We start from the raw sequence: 21,969 nt of genomic DNA, 5'->3' as shown, positions 1-21,969 counted from the left end.
TTTTATTGTTTCTATGGCTCCTGTGAGCTTCAGATTTTAAAGTTCTTTTATTAGTTTATAAAGCTCTTAATGGTCTTAGTCCTGTTTATTTATCTGATCTGCTTTTATCACGTGAGCCTCTCGGACTCTCAGCTCCTCAGGTCTCGTCTTTTAACTGTTCCAAGAGTCAAACTCACAGTGAAGCGTCGTTCAGCTTTTACGGTCCACGTCTGTGGAACAGTCGACCTGAGGATCTGAGGTCTGCTGCGAGTGTTCAGATTTTTAAAAGTAAACTTAAAACACATCTTTTTAATTTAGCTTTTAACTGAAACTTTCACCTGTTTTAACTTAAATGATCATTATTATTGTTATTATAGTTACATTATACAATCTCTACATGCTGCCCCCTACAGGCCAGTTAATAAGCAGCAATAACGTGTCCTACCACAATTATGCAGACGATCTCAGGGGTAATAATGGACTCAGACTTGAACTTTAACAGCCACATAAAATCAATAACATCTGCAGCCTTTTACCATCTAAAAAACAGAGCAAAAATCAAAGGTTTACTGTCTAAATCAGACTTGGAGAAACTTATCCATGCGTTTGTCTCCAGTAGGTTAGATACTGTAATGTTCTGCTCACTGGTCTCTCCAAACGAGCTGTGAGACGCTGCAGAACATCCAGAACATCCAGAACATCCAGAACATCCAGAACGCTGCAGCTCGGGTCCTGACTCGAACTAGGAAGTACGAGCACATGTGTCCTGGTCTCAGGTCTCTGCTCTGGCTCCTGTGGCTCAGAGACTTTAAAGCAGCTCTGTTTGTACAAGTGTCTCCATGTCCGAGCACCAAAGTCCATCTGTGACATGTTAGTGTCATATGAACATCTCACACTCTGAGGAGCTCAGGGACCAACTCCTGCTGGTGCCCAGAGTCACGACTAAACAAGGGGAGTCAGAGTTTCAGGTTCATGCAGCTAAAACCTGGAACAGTCTGAACATGTGAGACAGACTCTTCTGTGACGCTGTTTAAATCCAGACTCTAAACATTTCTGTTTAACTGTGCAAATAACTGAAAGGTTTTCATTCCGCACTCTTCTCTCCAATTTATGTCTCTTTTTTTTTTAATCTTCATGATTATTTGTTTTGATTTGTTTTTATTATGATTTTAATGTATTTCTTATTCTGTAAAACACTTTGAATGACTTTGTGTACGAAGTTGTGCTGTACAAATAAACTTGCCTATTATAGTTGTTTTAAATTAAATTATCATTACTGATTTACTTCCTCTCCTTCTGATCTTAGCTCTACATTTTCATTTTTACTATAACTTTTAAGAGCTTTATGTTTATTAGTTTTTATGTTTCTGTTAAATTGTCGTATATATGGGGGGTTAATTATTGTATTGATTTTTTTCTGTTGCAGGTGAAGCTCTTTGTGCTACATTTCAAATGTATGAAAAGTGCTGTACAAATAAAGTTTGATTGATTGATTATCAACAGGTCGACCTACAATTTATCATTTTTCACTCTCCTTTGCCAGTGTCAATCACCAGATGTTTTTGACCTTTGACATTATTGTTCTTAGAAAATAAATAAATGCAATATCGTTTTCATCACAGGATCAAACCAAAGATTAAAAAGTCGGAGACGTTTGCGTACGGCTCTTTTCGAGTTTAATAACCAACACTGCTATGTACAAAGCAAGCAACATCATCGTCATCATCAAATCAAAAACTAAAGGACTCGAAACAAAATGTGGGAAAAGTCCAGCCGCGGGTGGTGAGTGTGACGCCCCTGGGTGCTCAACCGTTCACACCCTAGTGGTTTTAGAAAAAAGTAACAGAGCGGGGAGCGAGTGCAAGTGTGACAAACAGGAGAACGTGGACGAAGTCTTCCGTTTCTGCGCCGTGTAACTTTTTTTCCGTTGGGAGCGTCTTCGTCCGGAATGTTTCGCAGTGCGGCATTAAACCCTTCTGTCGTCACGGAAACCAAAACAAACCAAGTTACGCTCAGATCTGCGGTCAGAACGTCTCTTTTTCTAGATATTTCTGAGCTGTAAACCCAAACCGTAATCGGATAAAGGGCGAAGTCGAGCTGTTTAATGCCACACTGCGGAACATTCCAGGCAGAGCGATGGCGTATCCGTAGAAACAAGCGAGTGACGGACGCCCAAACCAAAAAGTTACACCGGTAAGTTTTGGTGAACCCCGCCTTCTCGTGTGCGTTAAATTGTACAGTAAACTTCAGCGTTTCCTATTAACACGGATTATTTTTGTCCCCAAAGCCCAAAAGCAAATTTAACAAAAAAAAAAAAAAAACTGCAACAAAAATTTAAACTTTAAGCTCCTTGTGTTGTCAAAATACAGAGGCAATTTTGGTCTATTTAAAGGTCCAATGTTACGCAAAAACGACTTGTGAGTTTTAAGTCGTGTTCTAAAGTTTCCTCCTCAAAAACAAACCCGGAGTCGTTCCGTTTCATTCACATTTAAGTATCGCATTTTTCGGACTAGAAGGCGCAATTAAAATAAAATCCTCTAAAATCGACTGTGCAATTAACTGAATTTTGATTTCCAAACTCATAATCGAGTTGAAACGATTAAAGCTGAACTGAAATCGATCGTAGAAGAGCTGAATATAGAGTTTATTTTGGACACATTTATGTTTTTCTGCTTTATTTCATGTTCAAAGTTTATTTATTTTATGTTTTATACGTCATAAAAATGCTCTAAGGTTCGTTTTGTGCGTAAATTGTCGATAAAGTGTTTCGAATTACTGTTTTACTCTAGATGCTCTGAATTTGATTTGATTTGGTTTTGTTGTTGTTGTCATCTGCACTTTTGTTTTGCTTTTTTCTATAAATGTATTAAAATTTTCAAACACATACAAAAATAAAGTAAAAAAAATGATAATAATACAAGTTTTGGGGGATTTTTTGAGAGAGAAATGCTGAATAAATGCATCGTGTAAATAAAAATAATCGTTTGAATAATTAGGATTTCAATATCAACCAAAAATAATCGTGATAATTTTTTTTCCATAATCGAGCAGCTCAACTGAAATGTTTTAATTCTGGTCGTGTTACCGACTTCGAACTGATTTTCTGTGGTACACGGAGTTCAAAAATCTGTCAAAATGTTTTAGTACGACTTTGGTAAAACTACGAAGCTGCGACGCTTGATGGATTATCGGAGCGTTACGGCGAACGTGGTTTTAAGTTTCATTTCTGTAAAACGTAAATGTGTCAAAGCTGCATTAAACACATTATTACTCGAGTAAATCTGAGTCGTCCTTGTAGGAAATAAAAAAACAAAACATGGAGGCGACGCCGGGCGAAAATATTTGTGCTGAATATTTAAAAGGTGATTTTTAAAAAATATACATATATTGGATTTTAAACACTTTGAACACATACACTTAGAATTTAATTAACTGATATTCAGCAGAAAAATAATTCAAGAGTTAAAAATTTTAAAGTGAGAAATTCAACAAACCCATGTGTCATTTGTTCATTTTTCAAAATAAAACCAAAAATACATGGGGAAAAAAATAAAAAAAATTCTTCATTATTTGTCTCCAAAACCAAAATGAAAAAACAGATGATTAAATTTTTCAGTTTTCAATTTTGTGTTTAAATGAATAATGGAAAAAAATAAAGAACGGACTGAACCAGGACTGAACCAGGACTGAACCAGGACTGAACCAGGACTGAACCAGGACTGTCATGGCTGGGCCTGCATAGACTGTTGGGTGATCAGAAAACCGAGACCAGACTGAGACCGGGACTGAGACCTTTTTAGACCTGGTTTAGTCCTGGTTTAGTCCTTCTTCAGTCCTGTTTTAGTCTTACTTTTTAGTACGACTTTGGTAAAACTACGAAGCTGTGAAGTTTGATGGATTGTCGGAGCGTTACGGCGAACGTGGTTTTAAATTTCATTTCTGTAAATCGTAAACAAATGTGCTCAAAGCTAAATTAAACACATTATTACTCGAGTAAATCTGAGTCGTCCTCGTAGGAAATAAAAAACCAAAACAGAGACGACGGCGAGCGAATTACGCCACGATCTGCCGATGGACCGAGGACGCCTGGACTCAAGTGTCGTCCGTTTGTTTCGCTTAATGCTCCTTATAGTCCAAAAAATAACTATTATTATTATGAGTCTGTCTACATCTCCAAAGCTCAAAACTTTCTATTCCACCTTGTGATGTCATCATGTGGTGATACAGGACTGTGTTTTTAAACTCCACACACCTTCACTAGAATCACCTGGAGCATTTCAGCGCCGGAATTCTCTCTCTATCGATTTCTACTCAACTAAAAAGGTAAAAAGAGCTGTTTACTTGAAACTACCACTTCGTGACATCACAAGGTGGAGCAGAGAGTTTTAGAGCTTTGGTGATGTAGACAATAATAAAATAAACAAAACACAATTCCAGGTCTGTTTTTGAGGAGGAAACGACATCAGAACACGACTTAAACCTCATCAGTCGGTTTTGTGAGCTACAAACGAAAAGCTGTTTTTGTTTTACTTTCACAAATAAAAAAAAAAAACGATTTAATTAACTGGTTTTAAAACTGGGATCAACCCGTACGAGGTGCCGTATCAGCGAGCCCTCGTCGGCCCGTCCACACACGTTTATGAATTCTATCTGTTTGATTTTTTGTACAAATATATAATTCTACACACATTTTCAGAAACACAAAGATTCAGACGTGTTTTGTCCCGTCAGATTTTAGTGACGACGCTACAGTAAAAGTACAATGAGTTTATTTATTTATTCTTACACTTCAGTGAGGCTGCAGAACCCACGAGGAACCATGAGGGGGCACTAGACATTTCAATCGCAATATTACCAAACAATATTCTGTAAAACTAAACTAAAAACTATGGAAATAATAATAAAATAATCCCCAAAAACCCAATTATCAAGTCTTTGTTTCTTCACCAGATATAAATTAAATTATTTTAAACTTTTTGTATGGAAGGTCATTTGTTCGGTAAGATTTAGAATTTTAAATACCGCAGAATTTTTCCAGCTCTGAAAAAGATGGGATCACTCTGGGTCATTTTACACTCTGAATTTTGACTGTTGAAATTGAGGCTTGAAAATAATTGTGCTGAATATTTAAAAGGTGATTTTTTTTTTTTTTTTAAATATTGGATTTTTAACATTTTGAACATGAAGACTTAGAATTTAATTAACTGATATTGAGTAGAAAAATTATTCAAACAGGCTTTTTCAGAGTTACAAATTTTTAAAGTGAGAAATTCAACAAATCAGTGTGTTATTTGTTCATTCATTTTTATAAAAAAACCAAAAATAATAAAATGAAAAACCAATTATTTTCTTATTATTAAAACCAGGTCTAAACCAGGACTAAACCAGGAATAAACCAGAGCTGAACCAGACTGAACCAGGACTAAACCAGGACTGAGCCAGGAGTGTCCAGCCTGTTGGGTGATCAAATATCCGGGAGCAAACCGGGGCTGAGACCGGATTAGACCTGGTTAAGACCTGGTTAAGTCCTAGTTTAGTCCCGGTTTAGTCCTTGTTCTGTCCTGTTTAAGTCTTACTTCAGTCCTGGTTCAGTCCCTTCTCCGTTTTTTCCGTTTTTAAACACAGAATCTAAAACTGATAAAACAAATCATTATCTGTTTTTTCATTTTGGTTTTGGAGACAAATAATGAAGGAAACAGTTTTTTTTTTTTCCATTTTCTTATTTTTGGTTTTATTTTAAAAAACGAATCAACGAACGACACACAGATTTCAGCGGCGTTTCAAATTCAAAATCTGATGAAACCAATTCTCTTCCATATTGCTGAACTCTGAAAATGATTACTAATCGGCCAATCTAGAATCTTTTTACTGGACTTTAAATTCTGCAGCCGTTCCTCTGTCAGCAGAAGCAAGAATTTTAAAGGCATTTTTTTGTAAACTATTATATATATATAAAAAAAAAGTCTTTATGATCACGAAATTTACACAAGACGCCATTTTTATTAGTTTTTTTTTTTAAAGGTGCATTAAGCAGCTTTCTGGTTGGCGTCCGTCACAAGTCTGTTTCTATGGAGACGTCACTGTTCTGCCTGGAATGTTCCACAGTGTGACTTTAAACAGCTCCACTTTACGTTTATTCAAGCACAGTTGGATTTATTTCTCAAAAACACCTTGAAAAGCAGACATTTTTCCATCCTCTCCGCAGATCTGACCTGTAACTCGGTCTGGGTTACGTCTCCCTAAAGATAGAAAGGTTTAATGCCGCACTGTGGGACATTCCAGACAGAGTAATGACATCACCATGGAGAAAAGCTTCTGACGGAGCCTCCACCGGAAAAGTTACACAATGCAGCTTTAATAATAATAAAAAAATAATAATTCTAATCGAAAATTGCGATCGTTCAAAATGTGGGAGAAATACTGATTATTACGGAAGCCCTGAGTGGCAAGAGGGGGAAAAAAAAGAAAAAAGAGCCCAGATGATGTGCATCTTAAGTGTTTTTGTTTTGTTTTCCACAAAAAAATAAAAAAATATATATCTTGTTTTTTTTGCAGCAATGGCAATTTAATAAAAAAGAAAATCCAAAACTCTTAGAAAACAGAACCCAAATGACAAGAGGTCTTTAGTTTTTTTTAACTATTTTTCTCTTGTATGTATTTTTTTCCCCAACGGCAATTTATTTATTTTTTTGCGTTGATGTGGCTCACAAAAAAAAGAAAAAAGCAAAAAACAAAACTCTTAGAAAATAGAAGCCGAATGACAAGGTCTTTAATTCGCTTTTTAAAAACAGTTTTTCTCTTGTATTTTATTTTTTTCCCCAATGGCTATTTTTATTTCCGTTGATGTGGCTGACGAAAGAAACAAACAAAAAAAACAAAACAAAACTCTTAGAAAACAGAACCCAAATGACGAGAGGTCTTTAATTTGTTTTGGTTTTTTTTTACCGTTTTCCTCGTGTATGTTTTTTTTTTTTTTGCTGATGTGGCTTACAAAAAAAATTAAAAAATAAAACACAACAAAACTCTTAGAAAATAGAACCCAAATGATGTGCCTCTTTTCTTTTTTTCTCTTCTCTTGCCACTCTGGGGTTCCGTAGTTTCTGAATATAGGTCAAATATAACAGATTATTATACGTGGGCGTAAAGAACAAACGCACCCAGGGAGGTCATGTTTGTGAATGTCGGCGTGAGGTTCTAAAAAACAGATTTTAAAGGTGGTGATAAAAGTACAGGGCGACGGCAGAACTACGCACGGGTTTAAAAAAAGGACTCAGTTAAAACTCGTCTTTTACAAAAAACGCCGGTGAGTCGGTAAGGGTCTGTACATCCGTCGTGTGGGGACAGGGGGCGCCGCACACGCAAGAGGACACGTGTGCGGAGACAGTCTCTACGTCTACACAACACCGGAGCAGAGGAGGAGGAAGAGGAGGACGAGGAAGAGGAGAAGAGCTGAGGAGGAGGAGAGCAAAGGTGGAGAGAAGCAGACGAGAAGAGCAGAGGAGGAGGAGAGCAGAGGTTTAGAGGAGCAGAGGACGAGGAGGAGGATGAGGAGGAGGATGAGGAGAGTCAGAGGAGCAGAGGTGGAGTCTTCCTCCGTCTCCGTGGAGCTCCAGCAGCTTGAGCAGACCACAGCAGAGTGAGGTGATCATCTTCAGTCTGTTCCTGTTTTCTTCCGTGGCCCTGCAGACACAGGAGGAGGAGGAGGAGAAGATGAAGCTGTTTCTGGACTTTTCTCTAGATACACAACAGTACTGTATTTTCCGGGCTATTAGTCGCTCTGGTTTATAAGACTCACTGTCATTAAATGGTCTGTTTTTGAACTTTTGTCAAGAATAAACCTCGTGGGACTTTAAAGGAAACAACAGTGTGATGGGTGAGTGGTTTTGTTGGTTTGTTCGTTCACGGTGACTCTGGGCTTTGTTCAGTTGTGGCGTGTAGGGAGGGTGTGTCTGGGACTAGGAGTGTGCAAAAATATTGAAATATCGATATATCGTATCGTTTAATGTAATGATACAGTATCGATATCGTGGGCTGCTGTATCGATATATCGCGTATTGAGTATTTTTGGTGTATTTCACTAAATTATTTCGTTCCAGCTACAGTTTTGTTGCTTGTTTAGTGGAAGGAAACTCATTCACACGGCAAAAAGGTTCGTTAAAATAAAAATTAAGAACATTTGACTTTATCTGAGTCGACTCTACCAGTGGAATAAGTGTTTTTCTAAATTCAAGCGACATTCGATTTCATTTCTTATTTTAAGGGTTGTTGTTTTTCTTTTTTTAAGTGTAGCAAGTTGTATTTTCATATTTTAAGAACAAAAAATCGTATTCTGATGCTGATAGATAATTTAACTTGTCAAGTGGAATTTACTCAAATCATGATAAAACTTTCTCAATTCAAGTCATCTTAACTTGGCTAGATTTTATTTTTTGCAGTGCATGCGACACATTTGACATTTTCACTGTTTTGAGGATTAAAATGTTTTTGTTTCATATTCACTCTGCACAAGAAGAAGTGGTTTAACAAAGACTTTTAGTATCACAGACATGATTTAGCCTTTATTTTTATTGAACGGCATCGAATCAATTTGAAATATATCGTATCGAATCGTAAGTTCATCGTATCGAGATATGTATCGTATCGTGGCCTAGGTATCGAGGTGTGTATTGTATCGGCAACTTCTTAATGATGCTCTGGATTGTGGCGCGTGGTCGTTTTTTTGATGCGGTTAGAGGCTTAAGAGCGCGTCTAATAGGCGAGCTTCAGCTGACGTCGTTGTTATTAAAAGTGCACGTTGCTGCTGGGAAATATTTTGGTCGGAGGCGAGAAACACGGTAGCATCAAACACAGTGCGTAACCTCGCGTATTTCTCCCCGATAATGGTAAATTCCTGCTGCATTATCGGACGCACGAGACACACACGTCAATCTAAAGTTCAGAATAAGTTTTGATCAACAGGAAACAGTAAAAAAATGGAAAAAGTGTGATGCTCTAAACCTTCTGACCGGTAGTGTATCGGTTGGCTGATATTTGGACTTTTTAGCACCATCATTAAATCAGCTGTTGGCCTTAAACCTCCGGCAGAGACACAGATTTAGTTTGGAGACCTGCAGCCTAAAAATACCCATAAAACTTTATTTGAACATTTAGTACAAAGAGAAAACTGCTAAAAACGTGACACAGACGCTCGCTGACAGATTTGTGCTGAACAAAAGGATGTGGGCGAGTTCTCAGTAAATTTAAAGTTAAATTACATAATAAAAAAAAATAACTGACTGGTCCTACACAGAGACACAAAAACATCAGCAGAGTTTATCAGCAATAAAATAAAAACCACGTCACAAAACAGCAGGAAAATAATCGTGTCATTTCTTATTTTTAAAAACCAACTAAGTGAAAAAGTAGCTGAGGAATATAATATCAGTAAAGTTTGTTACCGCGCAGGATTAACTCTCGTCGTCTGAGAAGTGAGGTTTAGCGATGGCCATCTCCTCTTTGCTGCTGGCGATCATCTTACACTTCTGCAAACACAAAGAGACGCCTCAGACACAGATCTGACACATAACACAGGTTTTTATGATTTTGAAAATGTATGTATGTATGTATGTATGTATGAAGTGTATCACATTCACTATATTTACACTGTGTTTATTATTAATATTAAAAAATAATAATAATAATTTTAATGAGATTACAATATTTCTCTGCTGTAGATACAAATTAGGAAAAGGAAAAAGAACAGTACAAAGTATAAATTACAACTGAACGTGTGGCTGGGTGGGTTTAAAACGACAGTACTGTGCTCCTGTGTGGATAAAAAGTATAAATATTTGGGCTGTACCTCCGTCAGCTCCTTGATGGTGTGAACGTTGGCCTGGTGAGCCACTTTCCTCTTGGCCTCCTCGATGTGATCCAGGTTGATGGTGGGGGTGGGCGGGGCCAGACTGGGCGGGGGTTTGTTGGTGATGGTGGGCAGAGGCGCCAGGGGGGGCATGGCGGCCAGAGCCCCCATGTTACTGAGGGCCGCCGTCATGGTGGCCGCCGTCATGCTCGCCATGGCGGCGCTCATGGTCATGTTGGACATGCTGGGCATCCCGGGCAGGCTGGGCAGGCCCATTGGACCCATGTTGGGCATGCCCATGCCCATGCCCATGCCCATGGGGAGGGGCAGGGGCAGAGGCAGGGACAGCGGTGCGGGGGAGGGCGTGGGCAGGGGCAGCTGGAGGATGGCTTTGGGACGCAGACTCTCGGGGATCGGCACCCCGGCCTTGGCACACATGGCAGCAGCGTTGGCTTTGGCAATTTCCAGCAACTGGTCCTTATCTGAGAGACAAAGACAAACAATATAATAAAATATTAAGAAACTATTATGTAAGACACTGATTCTAGTCAGTGTTCCTCTTTTACACCCGTATAAACACACTAATGTCCAAACAAATGGAACTTTATCCCCGTTTCTCTCTTCCCAGTCCCAGTCATAATCCCAGTCCCAGTCCCAGTCATAATCCCAGTCCCAGTCCCAGCTCCGGTCCTAGTCCCAGTCCCAGCTCCGGTCCTAGTCCCAGTCCGCCCTGTGTCTGTGTCAGTGCCTGTAGGTCTGAAGTCTCACCCAGCTCCGTGATGCGAGGGGGAGTTTTGCTGTTGCTGCGTCGAGCTCTGGAGCCTGAGCGCCGCTGGTTGCGGAGGATCAGAACAGGAGAGTGACTGGGTTCCCTCTTCCATCGGTCTCGTCTGTCCAAAGAGCCACTGCGAAAGGCCGGCCTCCTGCCTCTGCCCCTGGAGCGGGACCTGCGTCTGCGCTCGGTCGACCGGGACCTGGACCTCCTCCTCCTGCCCGCAGACCTGCTCCTGGAGCGCTTCCTCCGCCCTGTGGACCTGCTCCTGGACCTCTTCCTGCGATCGGCAGATCTGCTCTTGGACCTCTTCTTCCGGTCTACAGACCTGCTCTTGGACCTCTTCCTGCGATCCACGGACCTACTCCTGGATCTTTTTCTCCGATCTGCAGATCTACTCTTGGACTTCCTTCTCCGGTCTGTAGACCTGCTCTTGGATCTTCTCCTCCTGTCTGCAGACTTGGAGCGCCTCTTTGCCCGGGCCGTGTTGGAGCGGCTGCGGAGAGCGTCTTCTCCTGGCTGGAGATCTGGACTTGGATTTACGTGTCCTTGTTCGAGACTTGGAGGAGGAGCGTTTGCGGCGAGCAGAGGAAGGAGAGCGACTGGACCTCCTTCGTCGACCAGGACTTCTAGATTTAGACTTCCTCTTCTTTCGATCTGTTGGAGATTTGGACTTCTTCCTCCCTGGAGACTTGGACCTGTGGAAATAACACGTTTACGATCATGATCACGAAGAGCAAGAATTTTAAACATCAAACATATGTTACCACCCCTGAAATATAAAATATTAACACTTATCCGTTGGCTAACACTCACCGTGAGGCCTTCTTGCGGGGCTTGGGTGTGGACCGTGGAGATGAGGTAGATCGAGACAGCTGCTGGCGGCGCACTGGGGAGGGCGATGTGGAGAGCTCTTTCTTCTCTGGAGATGGTTTGGACTCACTTTTAGCAGGAGACTTCTCCTGTTCACTGTTAGAACCATCAGGAGCAGAGGGGGCTGCAGATATCGAAGCAGACGCTCCGTCTTCCTGTGCACTCGGCTGCCTGGGCTCCTCTTTGTTCTGGCTGCTGTCCACAGGTTTCTCTTGAAGCTTTTCTGAAGTGTTATCAGTTTGAGAACTGGAAGCAGCGGCACCAGACATTAATTTCAAGACAGCTGCAAAATTAAAAGACATCAAATAAAGTTAAAAAAAACATAAAACCAATACAAAAGATTCATTTCTAGTCTAAGCACCATCCAGACCCACAGATGAACCTGGAACATCTCAGCAGGTCTCGTAAAACAACACCAACACTGCTGAATAAAAAGAACCTAATGAAGACACCATGACTCTCTCTGTGGGCGTCTTTTTACAAAATATTTTTAGACGGGGAGCCCCAGTCCCTTCAGTCAACAGAGGGTCTGTCAACTGCCAAGTGCTGCTCACCAGGAGCCAAAACTGCAGACTCTGCCAACACTAAACAAACCATTTATCTCCCACATTTAAGATGGGTGTCACTGAAAAGGGGAACCCATAGTCTGATTTAAGTATCAGAACTAATATGACGACTTAAAGTGTTAAAAAATACAAAGAACACTGAGAAAACATCACACAGTCAAGCAGAATAAACGTTATTCTGAGGTCAGATGTTTGATGGACTTCTGACTGACACATGACCCATGAGTAAGGCTGGGCGATATCGATATTTAAAATATATCGATACTTTTTAAACACGAACTGGATTCTGACATATCGTATATATTAGGGATGTAACAATAACCGAAATATCGTGATATCATATCGTCAGAGTGAACACAATAATATCGTGGACCATCACAATATATCGAATTACAAGTCTGTCTTTTTTTTTTTTAGCTATTGCTGCACCATAACTCTTAATTTAAGCAGAGGGAACTACATAGACCATGATCCTTTGCTCCTTTCAGTGCAGACGACAAGAAGAAATAACAGTTCTAACACTTTTAAGGCTTAGTTCTTTGGATTAAGTTTTGTCAAGGCATTTGAAGAAGAAAAAGTAGAATATTCACAGTTTTACATCCACAATGTATCACAATAAATATCCTAACGTGAGATGTATATTGTGAAAATATTGTACAAAGAGATTTGGATATTGTTACACCTCTAATCGTGTGTGAAGAATCCACGGCGAGGAGAAAATTCAGTTTGTCGACCGGACAAAAGATTCACTTGGTTGAAGACGTTTCGCGGCTCATCCAAGCTGCTGAAAGAACCGAAGAAGCAGCTTGGATGAGCCGCGAAACATCTTCAACCAAATGAATCTTTTTTTGTCCAGTCGACAAACTGAATTTTCTCCTCGCCATCTCTAATCGTGAGCCTCCCCATCGTATCGCGAACTTTCCCACGATATCGCAATAAATATCGTACCAGGAGGATCATACCGTGACGTTATCGTATCGTGAGACTTGGATATCGTCACACCTCTAGTATATATCGATATAATCATAATATTTAATTCTAATTTCGCTGATTGGCTCGTTTGCCTTCTGTCTCACTCCCTCCTCACTTCTGCCCTCAAAGCTGCATTAAACACTTTATCATCTCAAACAGACTGATGTGGCTCTAGTCTGGTTATGTTTATATGTTGTAAAGTTTATTTATGCAGAAGATTTAAAGGAATAATCTGCTGCAGTGTGGTGTTGTAAGGTGCAATAGTGTTTGGAAATGTTGGGTTTGAGCTGCAGTGTAGGGCTGTGCAAAAATATTGAAATATCGATATATCGTATCGTTTAATGTGATGATACAGTAACGATATCGTGGGCTGCTGTATCGATATATCGCGTATTGAGTATTTTTGGTGTATTTTACTAAATTATTTTGTTCCAGCTACAGTTTTGTTGCTTGTTTAGTGGAAGGAAACTCATTCACACAGTAAAAAGGTTTGTTAAAATGAAAATGAAGAACATTTGACTTTATTTGAGTCGACTCCACCAGTGGAATAAGTGTTTTTCTAAATTCAAGCGACATTCGATTTCATTTCTTATTTTAAGGGTTGTTGTTTTTCTTTTTTTAAGTGTAGCAAGTTGTATCTTCAGATTTTAAGTACAAAAAAACATATTCCGCTGATGGATAATTTAACTTGTCAAGTGGAATTTACTCAAATTATGGTAAAATTTTCTTAATTCAAGTCATCTTAACTTGGCTAGATTTTATTTTTTTTCAGTGAATGCGACACATTTGACATTTTCACTGTTTTGAGGATTAAAATGTTTTTGTTTCATATTCACTCTGCACAAGAAGTGGTTTAACAAAGACTTTTAGAGTCACAGCCACGATTTAGCCTTTATTTTTATTGAACTGTATCGAATCGGTTTGAAATATATCGTATTGAATTGAAAGTGCACTGTATCGAGATATGTATCGTATCGTGGCCTAGGTATCGAGGTATGTATCGTATCGGCAACTCCTTAATGATACCAGCCCTACTGCAGTGGATTGTGGGAAACCCCAGAGCTCCTCCCCAGGTTTGACTAGCCCAAATTTAAGACTATAAGACCTTTTTAAGACCACTTAAATGAAAATTAAGACAAAAATTGCACCCATTATGCAGGCGAAAACCAAGAGATCAAATCCTAATAAAGACCATGACTCACTGCTTTAAATAACAAAAAATACTGTTATTATAAGATCTCATTCAGAACTCATTTACAGTCGTGTGCGTCACTTCTAACGAGACTAAATATTGTTTGTGCATAATCCAAATTAGACGTTCATTCACATTACGTGATTTGACGTAGTTTTTTTGTTTAACTTTAACAAAAAAATGGCCTAATGAAATTTAAGACATTTGAGGAAAAAAATAAGACTTGGACAATATAATTTGAGACTTTTTAAGACCTTAATTTAGGAACATGAAATTTAAGACCCTTTTAAGACTTTTAAAGACCCTGAATATGGAACCTCCTGAGCTTCCTCTGCTGAAGGAGCTCACGGTTCTGGTTCTCGTACGTTTACAGAGTTACTGCAAAAGATGAGCTTGAGTTGAGTTATGTTGTTTTATTTTTGAATTCCTTTATTTTACACTTATATTATTATTTTAGTTTTTTTTTTTAATGGAGCTGAAGCCTTTTGCTCCTACATGAACTTTCTGCCTCTTCGATAAAAAAAGACTTTGTGGAATTTGGTGTATTTGTTTTTGCTGTAGTTTTGGCGAAGTTATTTTCCTGTACAGACATCGAGATAGATTTTTCGCTCCATATCGCCCAGCCCTACCCATGAGCTCCTCACAGAAATGAACAAACCTGACTCGACTGCTCTGTCTGAGAAGTCTGTGTGGGACCAGATGTAAATCCAACACATTCAACCCTCTCTGTTCCAAACATGAGCAAAAAAGTCCTCACACTTACCCTCTGGCTTTTCACCGTTGAGCTCCTCTTCTTTTGGAGCAGCCTGCGCTTTCCTTTTGACAGGAGAGGGCGACGCGGAGCGAGCCGGAGAGCTGCCGTCGGACTGCGCGTCGCTGGATTTGGACCTGGATCTCGAGACGTTCCGTTTCTTTTTGGGCGTTTTGGATTTCCTCTTGGCCGGAGGCGAGCGTGACCTTGTTCGGTGCTTTCGGACTGGGCTCCTGTTTCTTCTCGTGGGGGTGCGCGAGCGTTTCCTGGCTGGTGAGCGTGATTTGGACCTCCTGCGTGGAGATTTGCGGAGACTTCTGGATCTTGAGCGATGGCTGCGTTTTGTAACAGAGCGTGATCTAGACCTCCTGGCCCTGTGTGTGGAGCGAGACCTCCTGGACCTCGGGGGCGGCGACCTGCGATGCCGGGAGATGGATCTTGATCGTCTACCACTGGCTCTTCTGTCCGGTGAGCGCGTCCTGGACCTACGGGCTCCACGCCGAGATCTGGAGACGGATCTTCGGAGCCTTGTGACTGAGCGCGAGCGTGAGCGGCGACCTGCTGCGCCGCGTTTAGGCGTACGACTCCGAGATCTCTTCGCTCTGCCCCGAGACCTGGACCTCTGACTTCTCCTGGGGGAACGTGAGGACGACCTTCGACTGCTGCGCTTGGGAGATCTGACCTTCTCCTTTTTGGGCGAAGGGGAACTTCTGCGGCGCTTGGGAGACACCGAGGTCCGTTTGGGCCTGGGAGACTTGGACACTTTCTTCTTGGGTGTGATGGAACGGGAGCTTGAGCGGGAGTGTGAAAGGTCTCTCTTCAGTGGTTTAGGAGAAGGAGATGGTCTGCTTTTAGGGGGACTTTTAGGAGATGGAGAACGAGATCGAGAAATATTTTCAGACATTTCCTTTAAAGGTGGAGAAGGGCTTTTTGGCTGATCATCAATCTTTTTTTCATCTATATTAGACTGTTTTAAACTCTGACAATTGGATGGAGGTTGCTCCTCACAAACCTCAGATTTCTTGACATCTAAGCTGGTGGGCGGGGTTGGAGACCTTTCGGTTTTGCATTCAGGGAGGATTTGCTGCTGATTGTCCTGTGGTTTCTGACATTTGTTATCCCTGAGCGCAGAACCTTCCTGTTTGGGGATGATGTCTGGAAGAGCATGGGAATGGGTGAACGATCCCTCTCCAGGGCAGCTCTTCTCCTTCGTCAGCTCAGACGTGGGTTTAAAGTCCTCACCCTCCACAGTGGACACAAACCCGACTTCTGCTTGTGTTCCGTTGGTGCTGCCGTCCTTTGGCACAGGAGGAGAGAGGGTCTTGTCTGAGATCTCCTCTTTGAGCACCTCGGTGAGCTCAGACTTTGCCGTTAGTACGGGGACGTCTTTCTCAGCTTCCTCCTGGCTGTTCTCCTTGCTCACCGGTTCTGGAAGGTCTAGGCAGACTTTAGTATCTTCGGGTTCCTTCGCCCCTTCGTCCTCGGAGTCTGAGCCTGACGCTGAACTGCTTTCAGAAGGAGAACAAGAGGTTGACTTTTTCTCCTGCTTTTCATCCTTCTTTCGTTTTTTCTTTTTCTTTTTCCCTGCATGTTTTTTGTGCTTTTTGGATTTGGAGTCTGCTTCAGCTCGATCTATGAAGACAGTAATATTGTTAAAGTCTACATTTATTTTTTTTAAAAGCTGCAAAAATATAGAAATTACCTGAAGAGGCTGTTTTTTTGCTGCCCCCCTTTGACCCCACCTGGTCTCCTGCTCCTGCAGCAGCAGCGAGCCGCGCACTGAAACGTAACATACAGGTATTTCATTTGTTTAAAATATCAAACTAAACTGAGAAAAACAAACACGTTTCATCATATCTCAGTGTTATTCATAACAACTTACTGTCCTGATAAGTGTGTGTGTGTGTGTGTATGATGATGATAACGGTGGTTTGAGGGGCCGATGACGCAGATTGGTGGCCTCACTTCCATCAGTCTGTCCCAGGGCAGTTGTGGCTATGATAGAATTTTTCCACCACCGAGTGTAAAGTGAATGAATAATGAGGCAGTGTAGCTCTTTCAGAGGCTTTGAGGAGCCTGTGTAGTAGAGATGGGCATGATTATTCGATTAATCGATAATTGATCATTAAGAATTTCGTCGATTACGTTCATTTTTAATCGACAAACTGAATGTATGTTGTTGTGTGTCGCGTAGGGTGACCAAACGTCTGCTTTTCCCCGGACATGTCCATTTTCCACATCCTGTTCTGGGCGTCCGGGTTTTTGTTTTTTTATAAAGTGATGCAAATGTTCAGGTTTTCATTTCTGTTCATTGGGACATTAAACTGATCGTCTCTCGTGGCGTCTGTGACTCAGAAGGAGCGAGACACAAACAGTGGGTCAGTCTGTAACACGCCAAAGTACAAATGTGGATTTAACGATGATTTGTACAAGAAATTCTCCACTTTCCGTTCCGGTCGAGACAAGTGTGAGTCCATGTGCACAGTGAAGCAGCACATGTGTGTCGGTGTCCAGTGTGTCAGGGACGTCAAAGCACCAGGACACAGAAAAACATGAACAAGTTTTTCCAGGTGAGAGTCGCTCAATGTGGATGACGAGGCCCCGCCCCCCTCCCCCCGTACGCTGTCCTGGGTTTGACAAACACAAATCTGGTCACACTGACCTGTATTCACCTGAGTCATGTCTTTTAATCCAACACAAGTTGAACCACATCAGCGACACAAGAGCTGGAGTTTTATCTTCACTTAGTTTATGTAAATTAGTGATGTGGTTTTAAGTTTTGTTTCTGTGAGATTTGAACAAAACTGAATTAAACACATTATAATGTCAAACAGCTGATGTGGATCTAGAGTCGTTACGTTTATATGTCGTAAAGTTGAATTTATTTATGCAGATTAGTGCAGATTAGGGACGGGCATTCGATGAAATTTTCTTAATCGATCGTCGGAAGAATTAACGATCGATTATCGATTAATCATTAATGTTTTTTATATTAAAATGATCATCATTATTATTTCTATCTGCACTAATCTGCATCAATAAATTCAACTTTACGACATATAAACATAACGACTCTAGATCCACATCAGCTGTTTGACATTATAATGTGTTTTAATTCAGTTTTGTTCAAATCTCACAGAAACAAAACTTAAAACCACATCACTAATTTACATAAACTAAGTGAAGATAAAACTCCAGCTCTTGTGTCGCTGATGTGGTTCAACTTGTGTTGGATTAAAAGACATGACTCAGGTGAATACAGGTCAGTGTGACCAGATTTGTGTTTGTCAAAACCAGGACAGCGTACGGGGGGAGGGGGGGCGGGGCCTCGTCATCCACATTGAGCGACTCTCACCTGGAAAAACTTGTTCATGTTTTTCTGTGTCCTGGTGCTTTGACGTCCCTGACACACTGGACACCGACACATATGTGCTGCTTCACTGTGCACATGGACTCACACTTGTCTCGACCGGAACGGAAAGTGGAGAATTTCTTGTACAAATCCTGGTTAAATCCACATTTGTGCTTCGGTTCGTTACAGACTGACCCACTGTTTGTGTCTCGCTCCTTCTGATGCAGAGACACATGTACACACCTGTTTGGTCACGACACACAAACATACATTCAGTTTGTCCAGTAAAATCAACGGAATCGATGAAATTCTTAATGATCAATTATCGACTAATCGATTAATCATGCCCATCCCTAGTGCAGATAGTAATAACAATGATGATAATTTTAATATAAAAACGTTAATGATTAATCGATAATTGATCGTTAATTCTCCAAACGACTGATTAAGAAAATTTCATCGAATGCCCGTCCCTACTGTGTGGCCAATTCCAAGTGTAGATATTATTCAGCATTAGTCGACTCGTGATCATTCGGACTCGTTGTTGCCGCCTGAACGGTCACGGTGCTTGAGTTTCTCACCTGGCCCGTGTCGTCCGCACTGGTCTCTGAGGTGGAGTCTCCTTTTCTGAATCGGCAGACTCGGAGCTGCTTTCCTTCTCATCCTTCCTCCTCCTCTTCTTCTTCTTACTTTTGTGTTTTCTGTGCTTTTTGTTTTTCTTGTGTGGCAGCTCCTCCACTTTAGAATCGCCCTTTTCAGGAGACTCTTCCTCTCCTACGCCACGGAAAAGCACCGCGTTAATAAAGTGCTACACACATAAAACACTGTTGACTGGAGGTGTGTTTTCTGAATAATGAACTGTGCATTTGTTACTTCACATCGTGTTATGTTTTATTTCTCACCTGACAGAATCTCTGCACTTTCCATGGCAGCGTCTCAGTCCCAGGGCCTTTTGTTTCCGAGCAAACCCAACGCCGAACTGAGGAAAAACAACAAGCAAGAATATGAAAATCAACTCATCACTGAATTACACAAACCTGATGTTCTTCATGTGGCTGACAATGAAATAATAAAACTATATCACAAGTGGAGCTGGGATCATTAAGAAGTTGTCTATAGATACATATCTCAATACAGTGAGTTTTCAATTCAACACGATACATTTCAAAACGATTTGAAATGGTTCAATAAAAAATAAAGAGTAAATCGTGGCTGTGATACTAAAAGTCTTTGTTAATCCCATTCCTTTGAACACCACGTCAAACACATCACCAAAACCGCCTTTTATCACCTCCGCCCATCCCTGGTCACATTTTTCTATAGCGCTTTTCCACCTTCAAGGCTCAAAGCGCTTTACAACAAGGAACCACTCACACATTCACACACACATTCACACACCAGTGTACACAGACACTGTGGGCAAGGTGGGTTAAGTGTCTTGCCCAAGGACACAACAGCAGCATTCATCTGTGGGAGCTGGAATCACACCAGCCAACCTGTGGGTCAGTGGATCTGACCCTCAACCTGTGATGTTTATGTCGAGAGATGGAATCAAACCAATCAGCTGAAGCCAACCTCCGGTCTCCCCCACACAGGACGAAACATAAGACCTGGGGGACAGGACCTTCACCGCTGCTGCTCTCACCCTCTGGAACTCCCTCCCCAAACACATCAGAGACTCATCCACACTCCCCATGGTTAAAAAAGCCCTGAAACACATCTCTTTAAAACAAACTTTCATTAACTGTCTTTTTCTCTTGTTTGTATTGTTTGTTTTCTCATGTAAAGTGTCTTTGTGTATCTTGAAAAGCTCTATACAAGTGTTATGTGTTATTAGTCCCGAGCGCCATGAGTGGCGTAGGGACTATTGTTATTGTTCAGCAGTGCGCTGTGGGAACACAGCGTATGTAAACAGAGCGCGAAGCACTCTCCCCTTTCCAAACACACACTCACACGTCGGTGACTGGTGCCCGCTGACATGGCACGCTGGCATTGCCCGTGGGCCGCGACAGCGACCTAATTGTTATTGTTCACCCCAAAACGTAAGGCGCGTTTCGTGCACGATGTGAAGTGCGCCCGCGAAAACAGAGAGCGAAGCGCTCTCCCCTTATCAAACACTCAGTGCCACTCAATAGTGACACTCAAGGCATCCAATAATACAGACTGGCATTGCCCATTGCATACTTGTAATCGTTAACTCTCGTAAACTCCAATAACGTGCACTGGGTATGTGACTACTCGAACAGGTCAATGAACCGCACGGGTGTGTTACTGGACGCGAGCACTTTCCAATAACATATATATATATATATATATATATATATTGTTATTGTTACTCAAATATCGATATATCGTCCAGCCTGGACACCTGGACGATATATCGATATTTGAGTATTTTTACACTGCCCTAATCCCAAGTGTAAACCTCTGCCAGCTTTTTGCTCCTCTGTCCTCTGGACTTTATTCTCACTTTAAGCACAAACACTGGCAGGTTTCCTAACGCTCTGGGGAAGTGCACGACCGGACGCACAACTTTTCTGTGCGTGGGACTGACGTTGTCGATAAAAACACTTTATTTATTGGTTATTTTCATAAACGCTCAGCGGTGCCAAACCGTCTGTGGTGTTTATTTGCAGACATTATTCGGTGGACACAGTTGAGTTGGTTGTGTGCGGCTCGGGGCTGTAAACAGACACTTGTCCGCGGACAGTGGAGTGTTGGTCCGGGCCTGCTGTTGTGTGTAGCCTTCACTCTCTGTGTCTCTGTGTCTGTTTGTGTCTCTGTTTTCACTCGACTGTTTAACACTTTACACTTATGCTCCCAGACTCCAGCTTTACTCCTTAATACACGAAACAGTCACAAACTCAAACAGAACATCGCGGGGCCAAACGTTTGTCGAGTTCATTCAACAGTTGAGTTGAGCGCAGCTAAACGTGCTGCGGAGCTAACACACACACGTCCGCGGCGTCTCCCGCGCTCACACACGCTTCATGTACGTACCCACAAAGTGCCCAGAATGTGCCCACGCCGCAGCGAACCGCACCGAACCGGACCCGCCGCGACTCCGGCCGCTCGAACTCGTCCTCGCACTGCGCACACGCCGAGTCGCTCACGTTAGCCTCCAGCTAACGCGTCCGCCATGATTCAGAAAGAGCATCCCACAATGCCCCGCGGGACGGACCGGTCTCCACGGCAACGCGCGCACGAGCCAAACCGCGTTCATTCACCGAAAACAATTTTTTTCCCCAATATTTTTATTAATTTTCAGACAAAAAAATGTTCACAAGAACAACTGACCACGTTAGCATAAGTCAACATATAACCGAAAAATAAGTAAATAAATAAATAAATAAATAATACTTGGACAATACAATTTATCAGTCGCAGGTAAGTCAGTGATTCATATTCAGTGACGATGTGAGCTTTAAAAAGGAAAAATGGATAGAGAGAAATAAATAAATAAATAGATAAATAAAATAAAAATAAATAGATAAATAAATAGATAAAAAAACAATAATAAATTCATTGATACAAAATAAAATAAAGTAAAATAGGTAAATAAATTTAAAAGTATGTAAATAAAGAAATAAATAGATAAATAAATAAAAATCAAATATAAATTAATCAATTAAAAATAAAATAAAGTAAAATAGGTAAATAAAAAATAAATA

The 21,969-nt window shown here is 41.2% G+C and overlaps 1 protein-coding gene across 1 annotated transcript; it reads right to left on the bottom strand.

Annotated features, from left to right (window-relative positions):
- Positions 1-1,638: 1,638 nt before the first annotated feature.
- Positions 1,639-21,446, bottom strand: sona (SON DNA and RNA binding protein a). Its single transcript, XM_055149126.1, has 11 exons — positions 21,299-21,446; positions 19,201-19,277; positions 18,880-19,072; positions 16,649-16,725; positions 14,959-16,578; positions 11,409-11,748; positions 11,090-11,290; positions 10,589-11,022; positions 9,821-10,302; positions 9,417-9,500; positions 1,639-7,659 (listed from the first exon to the last, which is right to left on the bottom strand). Exons 2-10 carry the CDS (start codon positions 19,223-19,225, stop codon positions 9,426-9,428), a joined length of 3,447 nt encoding a protein of 1,148 aa, XP_055005101.1. The 5' UTR covers positions 19,226-19,277; positions 21,299-21,446; the 3' UTR covers positions 1,639-7,659; positions 9,417-9,425.
- Between the last annotated feature and the right edge of the window lie 523 nt (positions 21,447-21,969).

Source organism: Boleophthalmus pectinirostris, unplaced genomic scaffold (genome assembly GCF_026225935.1).
Source record: "Boleophthalmus pectinirostris isolate CB_2022bp ecotype Guang Dong unplaced genomic scaffold, ASM2622593v1 HiC_scaffold_1, whole genome shotgun sequence".
Classification (NCBI taxonomy): Eukaryota; Metazoa; Chordata; class Actinopteri; order Gobiiformes; family Gobiidae; genus Boleophthalmus; species Boleophthalmus pectinirostris.
Note: the sequence above shows the minus strand (reverse complement) of the source record. Positions and strands in the feature narration are given on the sequence as shown.